Source organism: Macaca mulatta, chromosome 9, assembly GCF_049350105.2.
Source record: "Macaca mulatta isolate MMU2019108-1 chromosome 9, T2T-MMU8v2.0, whole genome shotgun sequence".
NCBI classification, from domain to species: domain Eukaryota; kingdom Metazoa; phylum Chordata; class Mammalia; order Primates; family Cercopithecidae; genus Macaca; species Macaca mulatta.
The window spans coordinates 141,866,270-141,885,000 of NC_133414.1; the positions used below are offsets into that span (position 1 = coordinate 141,866,270).

The 18,731-nt window shown below is 46.5% G+C and overlaps 1 protein-coding gene and 1 long non-coding RNA gene across 15 annotated transcripts in view; one reads left to right on the forward strand and one right to left on the reverse strand.

The window, feature by feature from the left end:
• The first annotated feature begins 8,289 nt into the window (after positions 1-8,289).
• Positions 8,290-18,731, forward strand: part of LOC114670073 (uncharacterized) — a 34,209-nt gene continuing 23,767 nt past the window's right edge. The window contains exon 1 of the long non-coding RNA XR_003719549.2: positions 8,290-8,395. This is a non-coding gene — a long non-coding RNA (uncharacterized LOC114670073). The remainder of the gene's footprint in view (positions 8,396-18,731) is intronic.
• EBF3 (EBF transcription factor 3) overlaps positions 11,383-18,731 on the reverse strand; it is a 129,885-nt gene continuing 122,536 nt past the window's right edge. For 2 of the 14 annotated variants that reach the window (XM_077945622.1, XM_028827011.2), the window contains exons 13-17: positions 18,163-18,340; positions 16,893-17,081; positions 16,296-16,385; positions 15,148-15,260; positions 11,383-14,041 (exon numbers count right to left, since the gene is read on the reverse strand). In XM_077945622.1, coding sequence (XP_077801748.1) covers positions 14,024-14,041; positions 15,148-15,260; positions 16,296-16,385; positions 16,893-17,081; positions 18,163-18,340 — 588 coding nt within the window. In that variant the 3' untranslated portion in view covers positions 11,383-14,023. Of the gene's footprint in view, positions 14,042-15,147; positions 15,261-16,295; positions 16,494-16,892; positions 17,082-18,162; positions 18,341-18,731 lie in introns of all 14 variants that reach the window. The other 12 variants (XM_077945620.1, XM_028827009.2, XM_015148455.3 and 9 more) reach the window with 7 other exon arrangements.

Genomic DNA, 18,731 nt, shown 5'->3' on the forward strand with positions numbered 1-18,731 from the left:
GTAATAGTGCATCTGCCTGCAAGCTGAAGGGGTTTAGGCAGAGTTGGGATAAGGAGGATTAACCTTTATCTTCAAATACATGTTCATGACTTTTATTTGGGAAATAAGCCTGGATTACAAGAAAGTAAAAAAAAGGGTGGGGGGATTATTACGTGTTTAATGCCTGTCTTTCTTCTGGCTCAGGACCTGGCCTACCACAAGGTCTTCACAAATACTCAGGATGGAGCTGGCATTGAATGACCCACTTGGCCTGCACAGAGGCTGTCAGGCCTAAGTCTGGAGCTCTTTTTATGTAGTTCTATTACTTTAATGAATGTGTATTATAAACTAACACAAGAACTATGCACTGTGGAGCAAAACCATGCTAGATAATGAAAGAACTGGTTTATTAATGGGCCACTGTAGTGTGATATTGAGCCGTGTGCCTCGAGCACAGAAGCAGATGCCTTGGTCCAGGGTCCTGCTTCTGTTATGTGCGTGGACCCCTGAATCAGGCTGGTGAAGCCTGCATACCCCTTCCCCAGAACAATGTTTTCATTGTCCACAAAATAAAATACATACAATCACAGAAAAAATTAATTATATTGAATAGTTAGCAAAACATTAAAAATAAAATTTGAGATATAATTGTATATGTGCTTCTTCATTATTCATGCATTAAACAAAATCTAGGAACAGTTGAGTTAATTATTACCAGAATCTCCAAGTCACGAACCATAAACCATCTGATACTGCTAAAATGACTGTGGCTTCTTGCCTATACTCATAAGGAAATGTTGAATTTTATAGCTATTAGTGAAAATAAAGTTAAATTTTTGTTTTTCATTCAAGTTTATAGACCCTAGGTTAAGAACCCTTGCCTTGGTTGAAGACACAGTAAGGAACACTGTTTCCCTGAAAATTTGGTTTGCACAAGCTGGGGTTCTGGGGATGCAGCATAATCCAAGCAGACCAGCCCCTCTCCTCAGGAGGCTTCCCTTCTCATGGGGAGACAGTGCAGAAGTTAATTAAGTAAAGCCTAAACTTCATTAAATGGTGTAAGTGCTAAGGAGAAAAATAAAATGAAAGGGAAAGGGAAAGGTATATGTGTGGTGTTTGGGGTGGGGGTTAGTTTTAGACAGGCAGGCAGGGCTGCCTCCCTGGGCCAGGGGTGAGACATGAATTGGGGAGCACAGCAGGTGTTTTTGCAGAAGAGAGCTCCAGGGAGAGGGAACAGCAAGCGCAGGGCGTCAAGCAGGAGCTTCTGCAGCAGCAGAGGCAGGGGGGAGGTGTGGCAGGGTAGTGGCTGACCCTCAGTGTCCTTGTGGCCCTTGGAAGGTCTGTGGAGGGGGTACAAGGGTGGTATTCCTTTCATTTTAAGGGCCCCTCTGACTATGGTGTCAAGGCACAGAGAGACAGCGCTGCAGGGCAAGGGCAGGAGTGAGGGGACCAGTTAGGAGGCTGCAACCATCCGCCAGGGACGCACTGATGTGGCTTAGAGCAGGGTGGCAGGGGTGGCATCTGCTGAGACTCCTGAAATCCGACTGAAAGAGACAAGTTTTAAAGAAATGTAAGAAAAGAACTATGTTAAAAATAGTGGAGCTGAGTCTTCTGAAATGTTTAGAAAATAATGAAACTGCTTTTTAAAAAGCCATCTGGAAGGATTTTACTTTTCCTTCATGTCATTTGGAAATGACCTTGGAGGAGAAGCCCTGTGTATGTGTGTTCCACAGAGGACCAAGAGTGGCCTCCAAAGAGCAGTGGCAGAGTCCAGGCCGGGGAGGGAGCAGGCTCTCCCACCTGGCGCCATGTGGGGCCAAGACCTTGTGGGGAGTGTGGATCTGCCTTGGTCTCACCCCAGGCAAGAACTAGGAGCCATGATCTCCACTTTGGTGGCCTGGAGATAAGGGGTCAATAGGGGCCCGCAAGACCACCTTCCCCCTCCAAGGTGTGTGGACACCAAGCAGCCCCTCCTGGGGAGCAGGTGGTGGTGGGGTCTTGGCCATCTTAGGACAAAGACGCAGGAGGGCCCTGGGATCCCATGTGCCAGCCTGGTGCCAGCCTGTAGCATGAGTCCTGGCCATGTGCTCCAGGAAAGATGGTTTCCCCAGAACACCAAAACACTTAAGAGTAATTCTTCATGAAAAATAATGTTCATTTTTTATGCTCTGATAAAACCACAGGGCTTTTTAATTTTTTATAGCAGACTTTTCAAGAAATAATTCACATACTATACAGTGCACTCACTTAAAGTGTACAATTCAATGGTTTTTTTTAACATATTCACTGAAAGGTGCAACTACTACCACAGTCAATTTTAGAACATTTTTATCACTTCGGGAAGAAACCTATACATACCCCTTGGCTGATACCCCTATCACTCCATGTCCGCCAGCCCTAAGTCAACTATTCCTCTACTTTCTGTGTATGTAGATTTATCTATTCGGGACATGACACAAATGAAAACATATAATATGAGTTTCTTGGTTATTGACTTCTTTCATTCAGCATAACGTTTTTAAGATTCATCCATGTGGTAGCATGTTTCTGCATGTCATTCCTCTTATGGTTGAATAATATTCTGTTGTATGGATGTACAATGTTTTAAAAATCCATTAATGGCCGGGCATGGTGGCTCACACCAGTAATCCCAGCATTTCAGGAGGCTGAGGAGGGAGGATCACTTGAGACCAGGAGTTTGAGACCAGCCTGGGAAACATAGCGCAACCCCATCTCTTGATAAAATACAAAAATCAGCCAGGCATGGTGGTGCATGCCTGCAGTCCCAGGTACGAAGAGGCTGAGGTGGGAGGACCATTTGAGCCTAGGAGGTCAGGGCTGCAGTGAGCCTTGATTGTGCCACTGCACTGCAGCCTGGGAAACAGAGTGAGAGACTGTCTAAATAAATAAATAAATAAATAAATAATTTTTAAAAATAAATAAGTCATAATGGACATTTGGGCGTTTTCCACCTTTTAGCTATTGTGAATACTATGGCTATAATCTTTCATGTGCAAGTTTTTATGTGAATTTATGTTTTTCGTTTCTCTTGGGTCTATACCTGGGATTGGAAATACTAGGTCATATGGTACCTCCATGTTTGACCATTTGAGGAATTGTTGGATTGTTTTCCAAAGTGGTGACACCATTTCAGACTCCCATCAACAATGTGTGAGTGTTCTAATTTCTCCATATCCTCACCAACACTGGTTATTATGACCTGCTTATTACAGCCATCTGACTGGGTGTGAAGTGGTAACTCATTGTAGTTTCGACTTGCATTTACCTAATGACTAATGATGTTGAGCATCTTTTCACATGGATATTAGGAATTTGTATAACTTCTTTGAGAAAATGTCTATTGAGGTCATCTTCCTATTTTTAAATTGAGTGATTTGTCTTTATATTATTGATTTGTAAGAGTTCTTCTTACATTCTAGGTGCAAGTCCCTTATCAGATAAGTGGTTTGCAAATCGTTTCTCTCATTCTTTGGGTTGTCTTTTCACTTTCTTAGTAGTGTCTTTCGAAACATAGAAGTTTTTCATTGTGGTGAAGTCCGATTTATCTATTTTTCTTCTGCAGCTTATGCTTCTGGTATCACATCTAAGATTTGTGTCACGTCCATTGTCAAATTCAAGGTCACGAAGAGCCCCGTTTTCTTCTAAGAGTTTTTACAGTTTTAACTCTTACAGTTAGACCCTTGATCCATTTTGAGTTAATTTTTTATATGATGTGAGGTACAAATATAATTTTGTTCTTTTGCTTGTGGCTCTCCAGTTGTCCAGCACCATTTGTCGAGGAGACTATTCTTTTCCCATTGAAAGACCTTGGCAGTTTTGTCAAAACTCAGTTGACCATAGACACATAATTATACTTCTGGACTCTCAATTTTATTTCACTGATATGTCTATCCTATGCCAGTACCACAATGTCAATTGCTGTTGCTTTGTAGTAAGTTTTGAAATCAAAATATGGGAATCCTTTAACATTGTTCTTTTTCAAGAGTGTTTTTTGGTTATTCCATGTCTGGTGCAATATCATATGAATTTTAGGATGAGCTTATTCGTTTCTAGAAAGAAGCCAACTGTGATTATAGTAGGGATTGCGTTGAATCTGTAGATCAATTTTGTGTTGTTAAAAATATTGTCTTCCAATCCATGAACATGGGAATTTTTAGTTGATTTAGATCTTTAATTTATTTTAACAAGAAAACCATAGGACGTTTTGAAAGTGTTTCAGAACAGCTACCTTTTGAGGTTGCCTACTCTTACCAACTCCCCCGTGAGAGCTACCACAAAGTTCTGGGTCTCCATCCTGTCCAAGGCATTGATGCAGCCCTAGGTGAACAAACCCAAGGAGTCAGCTGGAGGGAACTGGGCTGGGTTTTGTTCTTCCCTTTAAAGATTCTCTCTCCTGCATACCTGCCCAAGCAAGTGGGTGCTCATAGCTCCAGCTCATCGCTAGATCTTGGGTATTCCCTTAACCTTGGTTTAACATCAGCTGTTCACTTGGTCTCTACACACTGTTCCTTTCCTCTTCAGAGCTGGGGAATCATCATATCTTAGGGTGCCCAACCATCTGAGTTTATCTTTTCACATGTGTGAGAAGGGCGTAATCCAGTCTTTATCATGTGTGTTTCCACTACCCTCAGCACCACTTATTGGAAAGGCCGCTCTCTGCCATTGCATTTCAGTGCCTCCTCTGTCGTCAATCAGGTGACCATGAATAGGAGGTCTGTTTCTGGACTGTCTGTGCTGTTAGGTTATTTGTCTGTTCTTGTTCTAATACCAAAGTGTCTTAGTTATTACGGCCTCATAAAATGTCTTGGTTTGGGTGGTTCAAATCCTCCAGCCTCTGTCTCTGTCAGAATTTCCTTGGCTCCTCTGGATCATTTACAGTTCCAAGTAAATTTTAGGATGAGCTTATCAATTTTAAGAAAAGCACCTAGTGGAATTTGATTGAGATTGTACTAAATCTGTAGGTCAGTGTTGGGAGGAAGAGTTGACATCATCTCAACAGGTACTTTTCCAATCCATGAATATGGTATATTCCTTCATTTATTAAGATTTTAAAATTTTCTCTCAGTACAATTTTGTGGTTTCCTGTGAAGACATCTTGCATAACTTTGATAGCTTTCTTTCTAAGTATTTGGCGTTTTTAATGCTGTTGTAAATGGCATTGAAAATTTTTAAATGGCATTTTTAAAATTCCTATTATCAAAATAGTATTATTGTCATAGAAATACAGTTGTATATTGACCTTGTATTCATTAATCTTGCTAAATGTATTTACTAAACCTCATACCTTGTAAGTTATTTTTGGTTCTCTTATAATGCTAATTTTAAGATTTTTTTTCCCTAATTTGCCTGGTCAGTAACTGTTTGGTTGCAGGCAGCAGAAACTTCCTCCAGGTAGTTCAGATAAAAGTGAAGATAGTATCAGTCCCCAGAGACATGCTGAGAAAGGCAGAGCAAGGAATTCAGTGGGGCTTCATGGGAACTCCTCCCTTAGGATCTCTCCGCTTTGGACCACGCAGCCCAGATCTCCACACCCCTGTGCACCTGTCCTCTTTCCTGCCCACTTGTCAGTCTGGTGTCTGCTCTCTCAGCACTATGTCAGCCCCAGCTCAGATTCCAGGTAGCCATGCACCAATGCCCATCCCATCAGGCCTCAGTGTTCTAGACCAATCTGATGGCTCTGAGTTAGTTGTCTCCCCTACCTTGTTCACTGTAGCAGGAGGGCAGAGTGGTGAGACAGTGATATGGTAAGCAGTGTTCTCCAACACGTAACCCTGCCTGTCTATTCAGAAGAAAACTGGGAAAATATGAATGTAATGTGTAAGTTTTCACCTCCCAGATATACCTACTGTTAATTTTGCTGTAACTCTGACCAGTATTTTTTCTAAATATATGTATATTTTTATATATTATTTATTGTCTTCTCTCTACATAGAAATTTACAAATTGGGGCCGGGCGCGGTGGCTCACGCCTGGAATCCCAGCACTTTGGGAGGCCAAGACTGGCGGATCACGAGGTCAGGAGATCGAGACCATCCTGGCTGACACGGTGAGACCCCGTCTCTACTAACAATACAAAAAAACTAGCCGGGCGTGGTGGCAGGCGCCTGTAGTCCCAGCTACTCAGGAGGCTGAGGCAGGAGAACGGCGTGAACCCAGGAGGCGGAGCTTGCAGTGAGCCGAGATCGCGCCACCGCACTCCAGCCTGGGTGACTGAGCAAGACTGTGTCTCAAAAAAAAAAAAATTACAAATTGGAATTATGTTCTATATAAACAGTATTATATGCTTGTTTTACCTAATTTTATGTCATTTGATGCTGAGCATTTTATTAGATATACTTCAAAAACATAATCTTTATGTTTTAATAGAATATATAATATTCCATTATAATGGCTATATCATAATTTAATGACCAATTCCTATTTTGAGCCATTTGGGTTCTTTCTAATTTTTTGATAAATATTGCCATAGCTAACAATTTTGGACTTAAAAGTCTTGTCTAATATCTGATTATTTCTTTCAGATTGATTCCTTGGAGTGGAATTAGTCAGTAAAAAGGATATGAATATTTTTAAGTCTCTTGATATGTCAGAATGATTTCCAGAAGGCTTGTACCAATTTACCCTTCTACTGACTACTGTAAGAATACCCTTTCTCCATCAACAGCATTGTGTATTAGCTTTCAAGAAAAATCTTTTCTAATTTAATAGGTTAAAAAAATTCATCCCATTATTTTAATTTGATATGTATTTTTAAATGAGGTTGAATATAATTTCCTAAGCTTATTGACCACTTTTATTGTGCCCTTGTGAATGGAGTGTAAATTTGCCTCTTTTCTCTTTAGGGTTTTCACTGAGTCTTATTGATTTGCAAAAGCTCATTGTATATTAAGAATATAATCCCTCTGTTGAGATGGTTACAGGCATCTTTTCTCTCTCTCCTGATGGCAACTTCCCTGTATCAGCCCTGTGTTCTGCCAGACCCACAATAGTAGCACAGGCAGTGAAGGATCTGGTCCCTTATAGGTGGAAAAACAAGTTTTATATCTAGCTTCGCTAATGAACCCTGTGATGGCTTAGCAAGCTGCACCAACACCATCGTTGTCCATGGCCCACCATCAGTGTGGAGTGTTGGGAGAGGGGATGGTCTGATGGGGCAGTCTGGTGAGAGACACCTGTGTCCCCTTCTGACTCTTTGTGTCTTTTTCAGCCAAGACTTTTGATATTGTTGTTACTCATTGCAAGTCTACCCTCCAAATCATGATTGCTCTTATTTTCCTCTTCTTCACTCCATCCTTAGCCCATTATTACCTTGCTGGCAGTCACAGAAGCTGACTTTTGTTGAGCCCTTGCTGGGTACCAGCTGCAGGCCTAACCCCTTGCAGCCCAGCCCCTCTGGCTGCCTCAGTCCTAACCTGCATCTCCCTCCCACTCTTGCACCATGGGATGGGCTCAGTGTACCCTTCCCACACTGGCTCACCAGCCCCATGTGTGGACCCCATGTGGACCCCATGAGGACCCCAGGAAACCCATGGAGAGCACAGGGAGCCAGCGGTTCCGAGGCCTCATGGCAGCTTCAAAGTCCCTGGGAGAAATGGTCTTTTGCCTCCGGTTTTGGGAGCGTAGAAGTGTGACATTGGTTATGTTCTGAGGCAAGGCCCTCTGACCCCAACTGAGCTGCACTGGGCAAGCCAGTTTCCACTTGTGGCCTGTACAGGTGGCCTCGACTGAGTCAGGCTCTCCAAACCCTGTGGGTGGCTTGGTTAGGATCTTCACAGGGAAGTGTGACTTCTCTCCTCGCTTCCATTTAGATACTCCTCCTTCTCTCTCTTTCTTTTTTTTTTTTTTTCTTTTTTATTTATTTATTTATTTTGAGACAGAGTCTCACTCTTGGTGCCCAGGCTGGAGTGCGATGGCACAGTCTCAGCTCAGTGCAACCTCCACCTCCCGGGTTCAAGCCATTCTCCTGCCTCGGCCTCCCAAGTAGCTGGGATCACAGGTGCCCACCACCACACCCGGCTAATTTTTTTGTAATTTTAGTAGAGACGGGCTTTCACCATGTTGGCCAGGCTGGTCTTGAACTCCTGACCTCAAGTGATCCACCTGTCTTGGCCTCCCAAAGTGCTGGGATTACAGGCGTGAGCCACCGTGCCCAGCCAGTCTTTCTTACTGAAGATACCTGAAACCTAAGTCAGTGGAGAGAGGGTAGGGTTTGAAGATTGGAGACGTCACCTGGCCTCGGGCCCTGGTCCTTTCAGCCTAGTGACCATCATCTGAACTTTCTGAACTGCAGTTTCACCGCCTGGAAGTGGGGAGCCAGCTCCAGCACAGCACTTTGTGGGAGGACAAGAGAGACGGTGTGGATAAAGTGCTCCGCAGATCACCGGGGGCGGCAAAGGTGAGTGTTGCTGTTAGATGTGTGGAGTATTTGACTCACTTTGGAGACTATATTTAAGAGATGGTCTCTGAGGAATCTTGAATCAGAAACAGTGTTCGCCTCCTCCCGAAGTAGTGCCTGCCCTCACTTTGTCCCGGCCCCAGTCTTTCCAGGAGGGACAAAAGGCCCTTCTAGATTCCCACTAAGTACCAGAGACTCAGTGGGACCTCAGCTTCCCCCCTCAGCTTTGACTAGGTGCCCCCTTGCAGGGGTAAGGAAGGTGCAGGTTCATCCAGGGCACTCAGGAGACCCACTGGGAGGCTGGAGGCTGGAGGCTGGCGGCCTCCGATGCTTTCGAGTCTTCCCCAGGGGGACAGCACCCTGGAGTGGCCTGGGGGGCAGGGCAGGCTCTGCTGAGGAGAGCACTGGGGCTTCCACTGGATGCTGGCTAGGAGTTAGCCAAGATTTTCTCTGCCCAGATCTCAGGGTCTTGGCACATGGGGACTGGGAGACCCGCATGCTTCTGTATCATGCTGTCTGTGGGGTAGTGTAGAGCCAACTGGAGGGGTGGGGGTGGGGGTGGAGACTCACCAAAACTGATGGCACTCCCCAGAGAACGTGTCTGTGTGGCCACCCGTGGATCTGGGAGTGCAGAACTAGAAGTCACTGTGAATTTTGCCAAGGACGACATCCCAGGTTATAAAGCTGCCACTGAATTCGCCATGATTGGCACCTGTTCTTGTCACAGGTTCAGTCGGCTGCACTCAGTGGGGCAGGAGGAGTCACCAGGGCTGCCTCTACTTACTGAGGAGCCCGACCACGGGCTGTCCCAAGCCAGGGGTGGGAGCGGGAGCTGCATCCACGCTCACTCCCAGCCCCGCCACGACGGCAACTCGCTCCCTGTGAAACCTGCGGCTCTACGCTGGGACATGACAAATGACCAAAAAATCAATTTGTAATCTGATTGGAGGTTTTTGATTTCCTCTGATGAGTTTAAATTTCATTAAAAGCAACCTTATTCCAACATAAAAGGAATCCTTGAAGGGTAAAACAGGGGATTGTCTCACCGAGTATAAAGCATCCCAACTCTTTTGTGTGATTTATTCATGGCATTAATTGTGAGGGCCAACCTGTGGTGTCCGTTGGCAGCTGCGCCGTTATCAGGGCCTGGGATCGGCCCAGTGAGCTCAAAGCACAAGGACTCACATTCAAAACTCACTCTTCGGCATATTGACACTTCAGTTATCAACAACCCTTTTTATCTGCTGGGAGGGAGATCGCAGCTCATGGGGCCGGAATAAGCCACAAATCACTGCCACCGCCGCCTCTCTGCATTCTCTTAATTGTATGTATTCTCTGGAAAAAATGATCAGCGTGGCCTCTTGTCTTGATGAGAAATTGACATTTCTGAGGACTTCTTTGGGCGCTCGGAGCAAGTGAGATAAGCATGGGTTGTTTTAGAGGAGAGCAGCCTTTCTTCCCTTTCAGGGGCCTCTTTACCGCTCGCGTTGACCCACTTGATGAGTATGGATTTCATGAGGTCTTTTTCCGCATTTGAACTATAAAAGGTTCAGAATGACACCACCCCTTATAGACAAAAGATAACCTTGCCCTTTGAATATATTGATTCTTTATTAACTAGGCTGTTTAATGCAATGAAATGAGGCATTAGATTGAAGCCCATTTCAAGTGCTTTGAATAATCTTTAAAAGCTTGAAAGACCTTAAAAGGCGGCCTCACAATAATTGGCGTGGATTTTGAAAGAAGGCAGTTCTTGCTTCTGATTTGAAACACAAACATAATTTCTCCATCCCCTGGTTACAGGACGTTGGGTACTTGTGGCACCAGTGCAGAGTGCGAAGGAGGTGACTTGCCCAGCAACTGCTTGTCCCAGCCCCAGCCCCAGCCTCCAGCCACTTTGGAAGGGAGTCTGCAGGGGAGGGGAGTGGGCAGCCTTCAGGCTTGTACCTTATAAGCCTCTCTCTGTGCTGACTCTTTAAGTCTGAAATAAGAACCTGATTGTCAGTGACAGGAGAAAAAGGTATTCACAAGTTTCTTTATGTTTTGAATAATTGTTTCCTGTTTTGCTCAGCAGAACAAGTAATTAAGATGACATTTGTGAGTACTAATTTGGATCACACTTATGTGTATGTGTTATAAAGTTGCAAGCCAAAACATGCAAACCCAGCCTTTCATGAAGGAGAAAATGAAAAAATACTGAGTGAAATGGGAGCACGGGAAACTCAGAGGAGCCGAACGTCGGTGTGTAAATTAGAACCTCAGTGTTGAAGGCAGATCTCATTAGAGTTGGTGCATTTGGCTACCAGTGTGCAGTCAGCAGCGCCCGGGGCTGGTGCATGGGGTCTGCTGTGCCACTGTGGTGGCAGTGGAATCGGTGATGCCCCTCTTGCAGACCGTAGGCAGCACAGTCATCTGGGTGCCCTGGTGTTTGCACACCCATCCAGAGCCTTTGCTGCTGCGCTCTCTCTCCGAAGCCTGGTTCTTGCCCAGTGGAACCCAACTGTGGAGCCAAAAGCAGCATGTGTCTGGGGTCTCTGGAGCAGTTGTTCTCTACCTGCCCAGTGTGCTATTCAGAAGCAGAGGGGCTGGGGCAGAAGGTCTGGAGGGAGTGGGTTATCAAGCCCCTCAGTGAGCCTTGGGATTGTTTGAGTTCCCAAAGACAAGTGCTGGAACAGTGATTATGTCACTCTGGCACTGCTGTGGCCCACAGAGCATGTGTGACACAGAAGCATCGCCCAGAGTGCAGCATGCATACAGATGGTACCTCTGGGGGTCAGGACCACGTAAGTGACAATTGGCTGAACTTCTGTCTCTACGCGGGTTAGAGGACGGAGGCTGGATAACTTTGTGGAAAGTTCTACTATGGATCATTTTTATCTTGGCCAAGTTGCAGCTTCAGAACCCGGCATGTGCAAATGAAACCCCCGGTGTAAATTTTATGTGTGTTTAGTCAGTCATTTTAATAATCAAAACAGAATTACCAAAAGTGAAGTTCACAGACAAGAAATACTTTAATTAAATATTGTGTAAAATGAACATTTTTATACAGTTAAATATCTGAAAAAATGTACAGATAAAACAATCTTATTGTAGGGTCTTTAACAGTAAAATCTACCATTTAGTGAAGTGCTCAGTCTTGAGACAGTGAAGTGATGTGGGCGTTGACTACTTAACCTAAAACACAAACCAAGTGAGGGCATGGGGAAGCTGGCAGGCGTTCTCAGTGCGTCCCTGTGCGCTCTTTTGTAGATCAAACCCTTACTCATACAAAATAAAACGGAGGCAATTTAGTTCCAAAGTGACTTCTCAGGCTTTCCCATGTAGCTAGGCCTTGTCAACTGTCACAAAGCCAGACTGTGACCTGCTGACTCCTGGGGACATTCTGTTTATTTAATTTTGTCCCTAGAATGAACACTTTCTAAGTTGTGCATTGTTGATTTTTGTCAAGAAGGTATTTTAAAGTCCCTCCTTTTAAAATTCGATTTCTGCTGCAATTTGCAAAATGTTTGTGCTGTGCTGTGTCTGCAAAGCATTTAGTGCAAAGGAGAAAGAAAAAAAAAACCTGACACTTTTGGTCTCACTGTGGGTTTGGCACTAAGAGGCACAATATCTGAAGGAGGTCATTCCAGTTTTAAAAGTACGGACAGTGCTGTTGGAACTGACCACAGAAATGTATTGTTAAAAAAAAAATTAAAAATCAGCAGTGATTTGGGTCCCCCTGAAACCTCTGTGAATCAGAGGTGAGCCCAGGAGGGTACAGGCTGCAGCAGAAATAGTCCCAGAAAGGAGAGACGGGTCATGCAGCGGGCTTGTGCTTGTGTGTGTGTGTGTGTGTGTGTTTTACACCATAAATCTCCAAATGAAGTATTTATTAACAATTGTTGTGTAAGCCTGTGATAAAATAGCACAAAGGTTCTTTAAAGAAGTCCACTTTTAAGGCATCAGAGAAGTTAATGTGGCAAACATTTTAATTAAAACATCAGAAGTAAATTTTATTTTAAACTTTAGGCCTCTGAATTTTTCCAGTAAACACAGTTCAGCTATGTGGCAAAGTCATGGGTGGCATCTAAAATGACTTTTTACATTCTACAAAAAAATAAAATAAGGACACAGCCCCAAATGGTGTCGCCTCTTCGCGGCCGTTCCACATGCACAGACTCTCGTAGGATTTGTCACGGCCGGGTGGCACCGATTTGTTTTGACTATACAACTAACTTTTTTTTCAAAAGTATTTGTTCAGATAACTTAAAAATAATATAAAAATAAACAATGAATTTGACTTTTCCTCAAAATAAAAAAAAAAAGATGGAAAGTCTAAACAACAGCATATGTTTGGAGTACAAATGAAATGTAAAGACTGGTTCATCTTAACGGAACACATCAGAGAGACAAGTTCTCGGCTAATGCTCTTCCCAGTATCACAACACCAGGCCATGATCAAAAACCAACGCAGACAAGAAGAAAAAGGAAAAGGCGGGAAAAGCAATGTACAAAATTTCAAAGATAAATACAATATTTATAATTGATATGTTACAAAATAAAGTCCCTTAGCAACTGCAAGTGTTCATGGGAAAGTAAGTGTCAAATGAAGACCATTTTATTCCTTATAAGACACATAAGGAATAAAACTTGTTTTTCTAAATATTTTAAGTGGATCTGAAAAAAATTCAAGACAAGTGTATAAATATTTAGCTACAACTTTGGCAAAATCACAAAAGTCTACAATTTTATAACCACATACAAAACACATTAGGGAAGAAGGATCTAGAAGTCAAAAGGACAATTTCTGGTACAAGAAACATAGACCTCACAGTAGCCTAAGAATGCAATAGTATACAGTGCTAGCAAAAGTTGAAAAAATGTTGCAGATCACACTTGCTTAACAGGAAGCTCTAGCAGTGGGAGAATATTGGAACCAACAGACAGTAGCGTTTTTCTCTGTCAGTGTGCTTGTTGAAGGCAAGAGAATTCAATATCAAAGTTACAATTTCTAACTACAATAAGTTACAAAGTTTCATTTCATTAAGATGAAGTTAAGCAATGATAAACCCTCCCTCCCTCCCTGCCACCCCAGTTTCTCCTAATCATATAGTCATCCTTTTTTCCAGTCTGATGGCTCATACCTCCTTGGCCCCCTTTTTATCACCACAAAAAAATATTTCACATTATAGAGATACACAACCATTGTGAATCTAAGTATGAGTACAGAAAAATGTTTGGAGGCATTTTTCATCAGCGTTTCATGATCATCAAAATGGTGCATTCACAAAGTTTCTCCCAACACATAGCAATTACTAGACATGGCCAAGACGGAGTCAGAAACTTTATACAAAATAGGCGTCGCTTTGTTTTCCTTATTCTTCAGGACTGAGAAATGTGAAAATATGAGAAAAGTTCAGTCAATAAAATGGAATTGTTCATGAAGAAGTAGGCTGTTTGCATGTTGATTCTTAGTAGTTTAAATAAAATCTTTAAACAAAGTCTTTTGTAGCATTTCAATTGCTGCTGATATTTTTGAAGATACTGTTTCCATCAGCATGTCTTAATATACTAAATGTGTCCCCTGAAGTCCGTCCTTTGATGCTGGGTGCTGCGGAAGGTAAACAGGAGTCCCTCACATTGGCGGGACTACCAGCCCAGACATAGCTGCAAGACAGAAGGACAGAGCAGTTACTGTAGGCTCCCCGCATGCGCCCTCCTGCCAATGCAGACGCGGGCGGGGCTGCCCTTCCCCCCTATTCAACTGGGAGGCTGGACTTGCACAATTCCATTCACCAGCCTCGGGCGTGGTTAGGGTGTGCTGGGGAATCTGCTTCCTGAGGTGGGGGCGCACGTGGGGACAAAAATCCCCCGGTCCTGCCCCTCCTGCAGCCCTCCTCAAAGGCTTCTTTTGGAAAAGGGAGGGGCTCCTGGCACTGCTGTGTGCAGAGGCTGCAGCTTCCCCACACTGACCAGTGCAGGGTACAAAGCCAACGGAGGCCCGGAACCCCCCCTGCCGAGAGAGGCGACCCAGCCTGGTCACTCCCATGACGCCAGCCAAGGCCGGCTCACAGGCCCTGCTCTCGCTCCCTATGTGAGACCCAGACTGGCCTCAGTTTCCCCTCTGCTTCCAGGTCTGGGCTCTGACCGTGCGGTCATCTCTCTGTATCGTAATGGTGAGTCAGGGGCTCTCCAGAATCAAAGCCACTCACAGCCCACCTGCCCTGGAACCTCCAGGCAAGGGCCACGGAGAGATGTGAGTCATGGCACCGCCGTCAGGACCTTTTCTCTCTCCTCAGGAAAGAAGAGAAAACTTTGCACAAAAACGCCAAGCGGGGCTGACGCTTTCACGTGAACTCCTGGTACGAATGTAATTTAAAATATTTTACCGCTACTGTTGTTTAATTTTTGTCAGAATGATCGTTGTCATTAATTGATGTATAACATATTAATACATTTGTTCATGTAGTCACGTGAGCTTCGATTTCTCAGTTCATTAATTTCAACGATATTAATTTATCTCCGACTCACCGTTACAACTTTATGGTTTGGAAGCCCTGTGCATGTACACACCGCGTAGGAGGTGCCGTCTTTCAGCCGGCCTGACCCCATGTTGCGGGCAGCGCCGCGGCACCTCACCACCTGCCTCTGCAGCGACCCTGGTGCGGTGCCCGCTGATGGCACGCAGGCCAGTCGGCGGCACTTCGGGGGCCTGGGCGTCCCTTCATACGCTAACGCATGTTGTGAAGACAATGATTTCAAATCACTGATACCTTTCCAGTTCCTTTTTTGAGCATTAGTTCATCAAAGTGAAATATGCCACCGACTTCACAAAAGGGCCAGTTTGTCTTCTCCGCGGCTACGTCCTCAGCACCCAGCAGAGAGCCTGGTACATAGTAGGTGCTCAGTAAATACTGGTTGAATGGGTTCATGTTTCTAAAGGAGTAACTGGATTTGAGTCACTGGGAGGAGCATACACCAAAGGTGGTGTCTGAAAGAGGCCAGATGACGGCCACTTAATTTAAGTGCCTGCGGGCCTCAGCACCTCACAAAGGGCCACTCACAAGTTCATGAGGCCTGGGGGCACCCATGTGGCTCTGCCTGTCACACACATCGCAGGCCACGTGCAGCCTGCACAGCCCAGATGGGCCAGGCACTGGGCAGGCATAAGGTGCCCACTCCATGTGGCCTCATCTGTGGACAGCTGTGCCCTCGGGGCCGGCCCTTCTCCCTCCTGAATCTTTGAAAGAGAGCACATAGGGAAAATCAGCTCCTGTCCACAGACAGGACTGCAACCTGGTGTTGGTACACACCTGGCCCTGGGTCTAGACGCACATCCCTTTCCAAAAGACAGCACAGCCCTGCTGGACGCATGGTCCAGCAAATAAAGTGGAGAACCAAGGCCCAGCCTCGGGACAACGAGGGTAGGCAGATTTTGAGATGGGATCCACAGGCGGCATGGTGCCCTGCCATCCCCATGCCAGGGCTATTTTTGCTGCTTTGTGCATAGGAGGCTGCAAGCGCTAACCACCCTGCACTGAGAAGTGCCAGGCCCCGGGCAAAGGCCCATTGGCTGAATCAGACTGACAATGACCACCGCGACCTTCACCGCACTCCCGCCTTCTCTCACGTGGTCCCACCCCCTTAGGGGCGCAGGGCGTTCCACCGAAAGTACACTAGGTGCCATCGGAAGGGTGAACTGGACAAAATCCAAGAGGAGGAATCTGGTCCTTTCTGGGGCTCAGTGCACAGGGGTCCTTGCTCTGAACACCAGGCAGAGGCGGCACGCATCAAGGTGGGCCACGGGAGAACATGCAGCGGTCACAGAGGTGCCAGGAGAAAGGCCGAGCCCCCACCCCCACTCCCATCCCCACCCCTGGAGAGGACCCGACACTGGCCCCCGGCCCCGCACCACCCTCACCTTGCAGTCCGTTCCCGTTGGCGCTGGTGCAGGAAGGAGGAGGAGAGGCTTGGGGCCGGACCACGGGCGCGAAGGCGCTCTTCTGTTTCACTGCGGAGATGACATTGGCAGGTGAGAATGAGAAAATGCCGTGTGTGCTGCTACAGTTTGAAGGGAGGGTGACCGAAGAGGCTGCCATGGTGGGGCTGGACGGCACTACTGCAACAAAGCAAACACGGTCAGCACGCGCGGCCGCGGCACAGTGCCACGGCGAGACGGCGCCAAAGGCCTCGCCTCGGATGGGGGGCGGGGGCACAAAAACAAAACATGACATGCGTCTGGCTCGGCCACGCTCTGGATAACAGGCAAGCTCTTTTGCACTGGACTTTCTCTTCCAATTGAGCAGCCCATTTTGTTCGGATTTTGTTTTGGTTTCCAATGAGGTCACATCGGGCCCGTTTTGGGTCAATTTATGGTCGCCATTTGGACGCCCAGCCTCCAGGGCACCCTTCCTTTTATCCAGTAGCTCACATCACAGAACACCCAAGCAATGCACACACTCGACTCAGTAGTGAATATGAATCTGCGTGATGACGTGTGACAAAAACAGACACTTACTGCCGTAGGGAGAGTTAGCGGAGGAGCCATTAAGAAATCCAGGCGAGCCAGGGACCCCTAGATTGGCCATGGCGCCACTTCCATATCCATTCATGCTAGTGCTGACTGTGTTGTAATTGGACTGCTGGGGAGTACTGCTGGGGACGTAGCCTCGCGGGGACACGCTGCTTGTATTGCGACTGTAGCCGACTGTTGAAATCCCCCCCCGGCCAAAAATAACATTATTATCAGCGACAGACACTTGGGGGGGGGTTCCCCGAGAATCTATATCATTTATTAACATTGCTAATTGACCCTGTGCTTTCCACCTGCTCTAACGCCTGCTGCCAGCTTGGATGACCTTATCACGCCAACCCTGCTGCCACTGTCTCACCGTGAGCCCCATCCTGTCTCTGCCGGCTTCGACAGCCAGCCGGGGCGCACTTCGATCTCACCGTCAGTGGCTTTCACGTTTCTCTTTAGAGGCAATTATCAAAGCTTGGATTCCTGGTCTGTCCCCCCACGCTCTGTGAACTTTCGGCCTCTGTAGACCTTCAAATGCCATGACTGACAAGGAGAGCTTGTTTGTGGCCGTAACTTCCCCTGAAAGGCTGTTTGGGGGTCTTCATTTGTATGGTTTCTATTTCTATACATGGGGGCAGTCAGGGGACATGGAAGCTTCATTCCTGCCACAGGAGCGTGGATGGATGGGAACAAAATCAGCAGTACAGGTGAGCTGTTTTCTAAGGTCACTGCCTGCGCACTCTGCAAGGAGGAAAACTAAAATCGACCCAAACGGCAAGATGCAGCGGCCTTGGCCGGCCCAGGTCACTGTACTGTGGGATGGGGTGCAGGGTGTGGAAATGCGGGTCTCTCTCCATGGATTCGTTCCAAACTTAGACCCAAATCCCACCATGCAGTGCATCCAAGCAGGCTCTCCTCGGCTCCCTAGGCCATGGCTATCCTATGGCTTAGCCCAGTCTTCCAAGGAAAGCAAAGTCACTTACGAACACATTGAGGGAAACTTCTAGCAAATACCAGTGACCCGCATGGCAGCCAGGGGAGCTGCCGTTCTTAGTAACTGGGCTCTCTATGAGTGTTCTTAGGCCAGCACTGGCTGGGAGGACCTGCAGAGCAAGGTCTTCCTGAGCAAAGAAACCAGCAGAGCCAGAGAGAACGGAACGCTATGGACATTCCCCAGCCGGCCCTGGACACGTGCCTCTTCAGCTAAGGCCTCAACCAACCCGCGGAGGGTGTTCAGGGCAGGGGTCCACCTGGCGCGCCAGCCTACCTTGGTCGTTGGCTTGTGACGTCTCCGACACGTTGACGGCTAGCTGGCTGCTGAAGGAGTTGACGCCCATCATGCCCGTGTGCGCAGGGGTGTTGCCCAGGGTGGGGATCTGGTTGTGATTGCGGGGAACGCTGTACAGCGCCTCGGCGATGTCCGCTGCTCGCTTCAAGATGATCTCCTGCAGCAGGAGCAAGTGGGAGCCAGCCCATCATCCTAGGCCCAGCCCAGATGGCCGCACTCTTGGGGACCCATGACGGTGGCGTCCCACTATCCCTTGCCCAGACCGTGACCAAATCTATTAATAGGCAAAGAGCTTCCCCTAGGAAAATCATTTACTGATGCTTTTGAAAGGGCGCAATATCTGGCTGGGCACGGTGGCTCACGCCTGTAATCCCAGCACTTTGGGAGGTCAAGGCAGGCGGATCACCTGAGGTCAGGAGTTTAAGACCAGCCTGGCCAACATGGCAAAATCCAGCCTCTAATGAAAATATAAAAATTAGCCGAGTGTGTTGGCAAATGCCTGTAATCCCAGCTACTCAGGAGACCAAGGCAGAAGAATCGCTTGAACC